The sequence below is a fragment of the Xenopus tropicalis genome, chromosome 3 (assembly GCF_000004195.4).
Source record: "Xenopus tropicalis strain Nigerian chromosome 3, UCB_Xtro_10.0, whole genome shotgun sequence".
NCBI lineage: Eukaryota > Metazoa > Chordata > Amphibia > Anura > Pipidae > Xenopus > Xenopus tropicalis.
Window position 1 is genome coordinate 124,876,415 of NC_030679.2, and position 11,153 is coordinate 124,887,567.

The 11,153-nt window shown below is 42.7% G+C and overlaps 1 protein-coding gene across 1 annotated transcript in view; it reads left to right on the forward strand.

Annotated features, from left to right (window-relative positions):
* The first annotated feature begins 1,560 nt into the window (after window positions 1–1,560).
* Window positions 1,561–11,153, forward strand: part of kcnip3 (potassium voltage-gated channel interacting protein 3) — a 54,417-nt gene continuing 44,824 nt past the window's right edge. Inside the window, exon 1 of the mRNA XM_002932532.5 lies at window positions 1,561–1,711. Within this exon, the coding sequence (XP_002932578.2) occupies window positions 1,613–1,711 (99 nt within the window). The 5' untranslated portion in view covers window positions 1,561–1,612. The remainder of the gene's footprint in view (window positions 1,712–11,153) is intronic.

Below are 11,153 nucleotides of genomic sequence, written 5' to 3' on the forward strand. Positions count from 1 at the left end.
CGAACTTGCACCTGATTCATCAGGGCAGACTGGTCAGAACCAATAGCAAACCCCCTTGCAGTTATAAAAGTAACCCTATGTGTGTCCATCTATCTTATTTTTCAAATTGACAACGTTATTTGGGATATTTATATTGGGCATAGTCTAGAGCTGTCCAATTTAATACAAGTAGTGGGCCAATTATATCTCATACAGCATGTTGGGGGGTTAGATTAAATTAAAATGATGAAGTCATATAGTCTATGGACCTTATGATGTGAAGTCTATGGAGCCTTTGAACATACTGGGGGCCATAAAAATCCTTTGAAGGGCCACATCCGGCCCACGGCCTCCAGTTGGACAGCCCTGCATTAGTCCATCAGATGGACTTTATCATATTGCTCAGGCACCAAGATGAGGAGGAAAGAAAACAAAAAACCTTCAGCATTTAAAAACAAATAGGAATTGTCTCTTTGGATGACCAGAAAATTCCATAAGAGTACTAATAGAAAATGAAAAGTTCTGCACATAATAAACTATTACACTGCATGTATCTAACCTACGCAGCTCAACATGTTTCTCTCCCCAGCCATCCATGCTGTGCTGCTATTCCATGAAACTATCCCAGTTTTTCTAAATCCTCCTCCTCAATGTCTGCCCCCTGGGGATTTCAGGTTACGCCTTTCTGTCTGCAGCCGCTTTCCTTTCTGTACTCTGATTAATCCCTTCCTTCATATGAAAAGTTCCTAGCATCCCATCCACTTTCTCCTCTCCGCTCTGTAGGGACTATGGAGAGTAAACCATTCCTTCACTCCCTATGTGTGAGTGTGAATTGTGTTACTCTGCTTCCAGAACTTCATCTATTTTTGTCTCTTTTACGGCAATAAAAATAGCTCGCCTTCTAACAGAGCCTGCGCCGGCTGCTCCCTGTGCATTCGTGGCTGGGTTTGGGTTAATAAGGTATTTTGCACATTAGGGCCCCCTCGCTCTATGTGTGGGCCTCAGTACTTGGGTTCTGTTACCATGGAGATGTGGGGGTGGGTGTAGGATGCTGCAGATTATCTGTTAATTTTCTATTGTGATAGTCTGTTGGCTGCCTAAAAAAACCTATTCGTAGTTTGTGGAATTTAATGGGTGTCTCTGTATCAATGGGCACAATTTTTTTTTAATTGTTATTTTATCCAAAATCAAAATGTTACATCACCATACAGTACTTTACCATAATGGTAGATTATTTGCCACATCAATTACATTTTATTGTTATTTAATATCAATTTTTTTTTTATTTTTTATAATGAGACAGAACAATGACTTTTTTTAATAGAACTGGGCACCCTGCTGCCGCCAAAATAGCCAGTATGTGCAGCCCAAATGAAAATGCTGGTGCTTCTATGGGGACTGACAGTACCCCAAGGTGTGACTCTAGTGGGGGGCAATGGGGCAGAGCATATTGCCTGAGCAAGCTGTTCCAATGAGCCCATTAGCACACACAGAGTGACCTCTGCAGCAGTGAGTGAGTGAGTGAGTGCCACAGGATGAAGGGTTGGCCATGAGACTGACAGGCAGCAAACGGTTAATGCACAAGAGGTTTTTTTTTCCTAGAGACTGAGATAAGAGGTTGGGAGGAGAAGAGATGCTGCTGCGAGTTGCCATTGTCACACACACACAGTTCCAGCCTCCTCAGCAAGTCTGCAGCACCCCCTGCTCCGCTGTGCACCCAGTCACCATGCAGGTAAGGGGGATCCCCGGGTGCTACCCGCACACCTCTATGCCAACCAGCCTCCACCCTCAGCATCAACCTCTCTTCCTTTCTGCTTTTCTTTTATTCTGTTTGTTTTCTTGCTTTTCTTACTATATTCCATTCCCTCCCAACCCCTCTCATATCCTATCTCTGCTTATCCCTTCCCATGAAATGCTCACCTTTCCTTTTCTTTCCTGATTTTATCCTTTTGTCCTTCTGCCCTTTTTATATCTTATCTTTTTCATACTTTTGTCTGCTCTTCTACTTTTTTCCCATCTGACAGTTGGTTACACCTGTTCTTTCCCCCTATGTACCAGGATTATTTGCTTATTGCCTATTTGCATCTGTGCATCCCTTTCACTTTCTCCCTAAGACCCCTCGCTTTCCTGGCTCTCTCCTCTCATCCCATTCTCTGAGCTGAATCTATTTCATGTATCCCATTGACTCCATTAAATGAAGATGAGAGGGATGCAGATTGTCTCCAGCTGCCCAGCTGTCCCTCTCCGGCACCCCCTCCCCTGCTCCTACTCTCCTACTAATGAGCAGTGAGGTTACGGAACTGCACAGCCAATCTTTCTACGCAAACTCTCCCTCTCGGAGTCACATTCCAGTAAATGGCAGTTTAAAATGAAATTTCCTACCATGCAGCATTATGTAGAATATGTTTAACCCACTCAGTAAAAGGACATGGTTTTGAAACCTACCAATGGGCACCATATTGAGCCAGTCCTCGTTCACTGAACTGTATAGAGTAAGTTCTGATTATTTGGGAGAAACATTCAAATAAATAGGCAAATGCCGGCAGATTAGACATGCAATATTGAGTCTGAGCTCCTTTAGCAGTTCATGGGCAGTTCAGTATAAGCAATTAAAACTGTAAGGGATTTGACATCCTTAGTGGGTGGAGCAACTGCAGTTGCAGTTTTTTGCAGAAATATATACCTCCCCAGCCATGAATCACGAAGAAGCACTCCCCCCCGTAATTTGTTGGAAACTGAATACTTGCTAACTTCTCAGGATGCTCCCTCCTTACTCACACTCAGCCTCGAATTAAGTACACAACAGTTTTTTTTCCTGTTGCCATGGGTGTAACTATAGAAGGAGCATACCTGTAACTGTCGGGTTTCTTTATGAAAATGGCTTATTCCTACACTTAAGGGTACTTCACATTATTTTGGAGCCCAATGCCTTCTAGCTATGCCACTGCCTATTGCTATTATTATCAGTTAAACCAGACTAGCATAGGCATAGCCAAGGTTGCCTAACAAAGTGCTGATTGCCAGATACGGCCACCAAAGTGGCAGGCAATAGGTCAATAATCAGATCATGTTGGGCAGCCCTGTCCCATGCAGACCCATAGGGTGTAGAAAGTGTCAACACTGTGCTCCAGACTGATATCTAACCACAATGAGCTGCCAGCCAGAGAGTCTGTGGTCTTGGCACCATACAGGTTGGCAGTAAGCTGTGGATTGGTGTATCAGCCTGCAAGTGTGTAGTTAGTTTTACTACAACATATCTGCTAGGTACAGTGGGTAAAGCAGGTAAGCTCACATAGGGGTGACTGCTCTGAGCCTTATGCATCACATGGGCCTAGGGGGCAGCTGTTGTTGGTAGGAAGAGTGGGCAATAACTTTCATTATTTCAGTAAAAAGTTTCAGTCAGACTGTAAACTGTAAAAAGCCTATAAAATGGTCAGTTGTTTCCAGTGGTATAGGAACAGCACAAGGTGCTACAGAGAAAGTTGGTGTTTTTAGAGATTTCACTGGAAATGTGACTTGGGAAATAACATTATACTGACCAGTATGGGATATAGGTAAATATATGGGTTTAAGCAAAGGGGTTATCCAGGCTTTGATCACATTAGGGCGCTGTTTTATTGGGTCTGTGATACACAGAGCAGTTTGGGGCTGTTTCTTACTTGGCATCAAGGTACCCCAAATCCCCCCATTGCAAACACCAAGCACAGCTGATAAACACACTATTCTGCACGCTCTCGGGCATCTCCATTTGATTTCTATTGCCATCAGTAGGGGCCTGTGAAGGTGATCTTTGGCATTTTGAGTAGAGAAAAGTCTTTGGGCTAAACTTTTAGTTCAGTAGCTACCTGTTTGATAGGATCGAAATTACCTTAACAACCAGGCAATTGTTTGAATGAGAGACTGGAATATAAATGAGAGGGGCTGAATAAAAAGATAAATAATAAAAAAAATGGCAATAACAACAAAATATAACATATTAAAAGTTAATGTGAAATTAAAGATAAGATTCCTTAGCCGGTAAACCCCAGGTTCCAAGGTTTCAGAGATCCTAAAGATGTACTCACAATATAATACAAAGGAAGGAGATGAATAATTGACTTTAATTTGCCTTAAATGTCTTTCCTGCCATATTTTCCAGACACTTTCTGCTCATTTCTCTTTTTTTGCTATTTTTCTCCTTTTTTCACCCATAATCCTCTACTTTATTAACTTTGTTATTAAGATCGTTAAGATCTTTGTTAAGATCTTTAGTTACTTTTTTCCTGTTTGAGTCGTACCTCTTTCTGCCCTTTTTTTGAATACAGATATAGGACCCGTTATCCAGAATGCTCAGGACCAAGGGTATTCCAAATAAGGGGCCTTTCCGTAATTTGGATCTCCATACCTTAAGTCTACTAAAAAATCAATAGACCATTAATTAAACCAATAGGAGTGTTTTGCATCCAATAAGGATTAATTATATCTTAGTTGGGATCAATTACAAGGTTCTGTTTTATTATTACAGAGAAAAAGGAAATCAGTTTTAAAATTCTGAATTATTTGATTAAAATTGAGTCTATGGGAGACGGTCTTTCTGTAATTCGGAGCAGTCTGGATAATGGGTTTCTGGATAAGGGATCCCATACCTGTACTTTAAAATGAATCTATATTTACATCTCTTATAAAATGCAAAGAAAATCAGGTTTTATTAAACCAAACATTACAGCTGATTGGCCAGCCTTTGTCAGTATAATGAAACTACCCCTAAACATGCAGGATACCACCATAAACCATCAGTTCCCATAAGGTTCATGAACTGTAGGCCTCAGTACATACAAGACCCCCCAAAAAAACTAAGGTTATTACTGCTCAGTACTGTAGCTTATTACTGGCTGTGCCTGTGGGCTCCTGGGTTTTGGTACGTCAAAATAGCATAAAATAGACGAATGGCAGTTTTTTGAGCAGGTGGCTATCTCCTACTTTTATTAAATGCAGAACAGAGTAGGTGCAAAGCTGTTTGGACAATCCCTTTCTTCAAGAAGGGCTTTCTCCCAAAACATTTGCCCATTCACTACTCTGCATTTAATTAAGGGCCACTGTTCTATTGTGCTGTTTTGAGGTGCTAGAGCCCCATAGTTATATCATAAGACATTTGAGATGCCAGTTGACCCCATTTGGCAGGAGTAGCTAGTCAAACTCCAAGTGGCATCAGTTTAACATGGGACCATTAGTCCCATACCAGTGGAGATCCGGCTATGTCTCTCACTCTGTGGGTACATATGGCAGGCTGAAATACATTTGCCCTGCTACAACAAGCAAACAAGCCCGTCTCCAAGCTGAAAGGGATGGCAGTAGGTCATTAAAAATAGTGTGAACTTCAAATGCTCTAAACTCTGTGCAAGGGATTGTTGTCTTGTTATTCTGACTCATGAACATCTCAGTACCCAATACAATGCTTGCATGGCTGTGGTAATGCTTTGTCATTTTACTCAGTGCAATTTCTTTTCTAGAGTTCACTGAGGCTGCCGTGATGCCTGTATATCTTTCTAACAGAGCAGCCTCAATGTCCCTTCAGTCTCCATGTTCTTCTCCTGACGTCTGGCTTTCTCAGTTCCCCAGTTTCCTATTCATGCTCCATGTTCCACTTGGTACTTTGTGTTTCATTCTCCCTGCCCTGGTCTCAATATTCCAGGGATGTCCAAAACACATCCCTCTGGCAAAATGCTTTAAATAGCCACTAATGAATGCAAAAATGCACATTTGCAGAGAGGGAATGTTCTATGTAGGGGGAAAGCTGTGCCTTCATGCTGTCTATTTCATGGAAAATAATGGAAGTTATACCCCTTATTGAAATAATGTATTGATATAATGCCAAGCTTTATTCTTCAGATTCCAATTTCCCTATTATAAGCTCTATAAGCAAGGGATGCCCATGTGTTTCAGAGCTACTATTTACTTCATAGTGATAGGGATAATTGGTGTCAAGGATACCCCCTTCAGCCCTCTGCCATGTTACCAAGCTACAGCCAGAAAGCATTGGGCTGCAGAGAACATGCAGAGGAGACATGTTGGGTGCAAACTAACTTTCAGCAGTATAACAGTTGCTACTTCAAGGGTCCATATCAACCGGCACTAAGCTTTCCTTTAGCAACATTGCTACAAAGCATCTTCTCCACACAGTGTTACGTAGTGATATGGAGCCTGCAGCGCTTGAGCTGTCACTGAGCCAGTGCATTCTGGGAGGACTGCAGTTTGGCCATGCCTCTAAGCACTGCTGCAGTACAGCACACTTTCCTGCAGGGCCCGTGCCATTGGGTTTTCACTGGTTCATTAACGGCCCCTGCTGCGTAATGAGCCCCACACTCCTCCTTCTCCATGATTTGATTTTTGCCAGCTCGGTAATCATGATGCATAAGGAATACACTTGTCTCTTTTAATTAGCCTTGCACTATAAATAATGAATGATTGCATAAAAAAAGTAAACAAAAGCTCATTTCTATTATTCATAGGGGCAGGGGGAGCGACAGTCTGCACTGAGATGGTCTTACAGATCTATAGAACACAGTACAATGTATAGGGGAATCATTCCTTCCATCCTTACTATTGTTTGGTTCAAACCATCCAGTGATGACAAGCAACTCTATCATTAACAGCCATGGCTTTATATTTTGCTGAGCATTTGAAATATACAATAATGTGTTACAAAATAACTGAATATATAGTATATAAAGACAGGCATGATCAGAAGGAGAGATAATTTGAGTGTATCTGAAATCCATTTCATTAAGAGGCAGATTTCCTAAAGTACCCCTCCTGGCCTGCACGGCTTCAGGGCTTGTTATTGACAGGCTGCCATCATAAATACAAAGGATATTGATTTTTTTTTTTACATACAACTTAAAGGAACAATAAGCCTAGGGGCAAACTAGTTTATATACAAGAGCCATTGGAAAGGAACGCATAAATATTCAGCCTGTAAATCTATAATGATTATTGGGTGCTGACAATAGGCAGATAATGATGCTGGCCACTCGTGGGCTTTCAAATAATCTCTAGGACCGTGGGCTGAGGGGTTTTAACATATTGACCTGATTCAAATCAGGAAGAAAAAGGTTTATCATGTGAAAATTGATGGGCGAGATTTAATTTGAGATTCAATTCAGAATTTCGAGATTCACTTCTCACTGTTTATCACATGAAACTTCTATTAGGGTGAAGACACATGGAGTTATTTGTAGCAGCTACTTGTCGTGGCTAAAGAAACAGATAATGCTGATCATTTCCTGATAATTGTCTCTACATAATTCTCAGTATTGTCTATGGCAGGGTACGTTCTGGCGTTTAGTAGCCGTGACAAGTAGCTGCTACTACTAGCTCTGTGTGTCTTCACCCTTAAGGGCAGTGGCAGACGGGAAGATTAGTTGCTCCACGACTAATCTCCCCGCAATGCCATCCCACTGGCAAGAATGTAAATCATTGGTGGGATGGCAAACGCGTTGCTACAATTTCCCAAAGGCGCCCAAAGTTGCCTTGAGGGGAAACTTCAGATGACTTCAGGAAAAGAAAATATTTTTCTCCTCGCATTGAATATCATCCATGACTTTTCACATGATAAACCATGAGATAACTTTTTGTTACTGAATTGAATCTAAACAAGGGTTGCCACCTACCCGGTTTTGACCCAACTGCCCGGTTTTCGGGAGGGTTGTCCAGGTCAAAACTCCTTGTCCAGTTTATCCAGCTTATATATTAAGGCTTAATAGGCAATTCCCTTTACTCTATTCCCATTTACTCTAGCAGGTGGCAGTTTAGTGTTTCCATGTATAGCCATGGTTCAGTTAAAACCATACTTTAATGTTGTTATTTTTACATACTGTAGTGTTAAATTATATATTGACTTCAGTCTATTTTACCCCATGCACGAAGGTACATTTTTCCTGTTAATTATATGGAAACCAGTCACACTTCCCTGACTTAGCAAATATCAATGAAATAACGGAATACTCTGCATGTTTTAGCATGGGTTTTTTAAAACCAATCATTTCACAGCCAGTCAAGAGCCAAATCCTAATCCCCCAGGGGCGCCATATTGGCTAAACAAGAATAACTTCTACTCTTCTCCAAAAAGACTGTCCATCTCTTCCATGTTGGCATTTCCCTTAGGGTAGCTGCCTGATAAACTGCATGGAAGGCGGCACCGCTAGATAACAATAACTAAAGTAATGCATCCTTCAGAACCTGATGAGGTGTTGCAAATAATTGGAGGAGCACCCTCAATTGTAGTCAGAGACAAAAGGCATTGTTGCATTACTAGATAATTAGAAGTGCCACCCATGGAGGCTCATATATATATATTTATATAAAGCAATTCCTGCATGCCAATCATTCATCTGACATATCTGGACCCATAAACACTAAGGGGCATATTTATTATAGTGTGTAAGCCAACATCACCGGTGATGCTGCCCATAGCAACCCATCGGCAATTAGAAAACAAAAGCTAAGATCTGATTGGCTATGGGCAACATCACCAGTGATGTTGGCTTACAAACTATAATAAATATGCCCCTAAGACACACAGGCAAGACCATCAACTCATAATTACCAGTTAACACCTAGAATCTACTGGTCTCTACTTCTCAGTGTCCTAGTAGTAACCCCAATAGGGTCAGTGCCTGTTATTAAATAGAGGGCTGTGTTTTATTTGTGTCTGATGGTACTTTCCATTCTCTAGAACCACTTCTGGTCACTATGGGTGTGTGGTAGTGATTGTAAAATAAGAAATGTGTCTGTTATCATACTGTAACTCCCTGGTTATTTTGGGCTAGGTTTCCAGCACATTTAACCCACATTACAATTCAGTCACGACTTGCATCCATGTGCGTTGCCCACGAGCTTCTCACGGAAGGGCTGCCCAGGGCATTCTGGATGTTCCCTTCCCCTGTTATTATTATGTGCCTCTGTAGCTGTGGGACTCCATCAAGTTTGTCCATGGCAGCACTACCTGAAATATTCATACCATAAGCTTGATGAAAAATTAACTATTTCCGCTCGGGTAATTCCTCACTGGTGCTTGTAATTGTATTTTTCTCTCTTTCCTTTTTTGTGGTTTCAGAGCAATTATATAATGTGGCAGTGGAAAGAAACTCTTATTCCCTCCTTATTATACATCTGCTTCTGAAAAGAGGCCGTGTTAATAGTCAGAAGCTGCAAGAGGCAGTCTCACTGACCCACCCAGATGGTTCATAGAGGGGTCCGGAAAGGCTGTGCCTATAGCTGAATGCTGCCATGGCATACAACTAAGTGAAGCCAAGGTTGAAGCCCCAGTCTGACTGGTTGTGCTTCCTCACATTTAGGGAAATAGTGTCAGGTCTGATAATAGTCACTGAGCTCAATGGGGACGGAAGAGCAATCAAGTCTCTGGCTGTCTCGCTCACGTGGCACCACTGGCTTACAGACAGCTGCAAGGGGTCAGTTCCAGGCCTATTGATCAGCTGTGGCAGGGATTTCCGGAGGCTGCTTGTGGCTTCTGTTTATATTCTCTTAACAGGGCTGTTACTATGTGCATGGAACATGGCCTTCTTGGGATATTGGCATTTATATACAGGAGTGGGAGCATCCACACTGCTTGCAACTGCAGGGGCTTTCTCAGTAGGGGCACCACATAGTGATCAGACTGGGGTCTGGGAAATTTCCAACCCACTCCCAACCCTGCAGCTCTGTTTGCCACCCCATGCCTATTCCCCCCAAAGTCAAACTGAACCCTTTCAGTGATGTAAGAAATGGGCAGGGTTGGCTTAAGGTCCCCATACACTATAAGATCCGCTCGCTTGGCAATGTCGCCAAGCGAGCGGATCTTCTCCCGATATCCCCCACCTACGGGTGGGCGATATCGGGAGAATCCAGGGTAATACGATCGTTTGGCCCTGGGGCCAAACGATCGAATTACAACAACTGGCAATGGCAAAGTCAGTTCGGGGACCGCATCAACCAGCCTAACCAGCATCTAACCTGCCCGATCGAGATCTGGCCGATTTCAGGCCAGATCTCGGTCGGGCAGGCCTGTCGGGAGTGCCCATACACGGGCCGATTAGCTGCCGAATCGGCAGCTACTATCGGCCCGTGTATGGGGACCTTTAGTAATATCACCGGTTCTACAGGGCTAAAGGTCCCCATACACTATAAGATCCGCTCGCTTGGCGATGTCGCCAAGCGAGCGGATCTTTACCCAATATCCCCACCTACGGGTGGGTGATATCGGGTAGGAAGTTGCTTTAAAAAAAAATAATCCGATCGGATTAAATTTGCGGCCATGGGCAGTTGGTTCGGGGACCGCATCAACGAGCCGATGCGGTCCCCGATCCGACCGGATTTTCTAACCTGCCCGATCGATATCTGGCCAATTTCAGGCCAGATATCGGTCAGCCAGGCCGCACGTTTCTGCCCATAAACGGGCCGATTAGCTGCCGAATATCGGCAGCTTCTATCGGCCCGTGTATGGGGGCCTTTAGCTTTAAGCTTAGCTTGCAACCTACCAAAACCAGTGTCTGGGTTAAATTTCTGGGGCCAACCTGAAAATAAGCCCAGTGGTCCTGGGTGCACTCTACCGAACAAGATGCTGCTACAATATACAGTTCAGTGTTACTCAGGGATGTCTGACCTGTAGCCCTCCAGCTATTCACATATATTTTATTTTTTATCTCTTATTTGGTAGATCAAGTTAACAGAGTGGGGTATGACAAGGCACAGAGGGCTGAATATGGACCAGTCCATAGCAGGCCAACAGCTGTCTCTTAGGGTAACACAATAAAAAGGTCAATATTTGTCCAGGTCTAGTAACCAACAGCTGACCAGTAAGTACTACCTGCTAATTGGTTGCTATGCACCTTTTATTATAATACCACTAGTATTCTCATGGTGTGCAAAGAGATCTGCCACAAATCCATGCTTGAACAAACATTCCCTAGTACTGAGCCACATTCTACTGGGAAGAGTATGATAATAATATTATATAAAATTAGTATAATCTAACTTCCTTTATAAGTATCTAATAATAATAATGCATTGCTGGAAATGCAAGCAGGGGAAACACATGGGGAAAAGGATTAGGGGAAAATAAAATATTACATTCAGTGTAAGATTGGCCCCTGGAATGGGATATTGGGAAAAATCTCAGTGGGCTCCATCACTCCAGG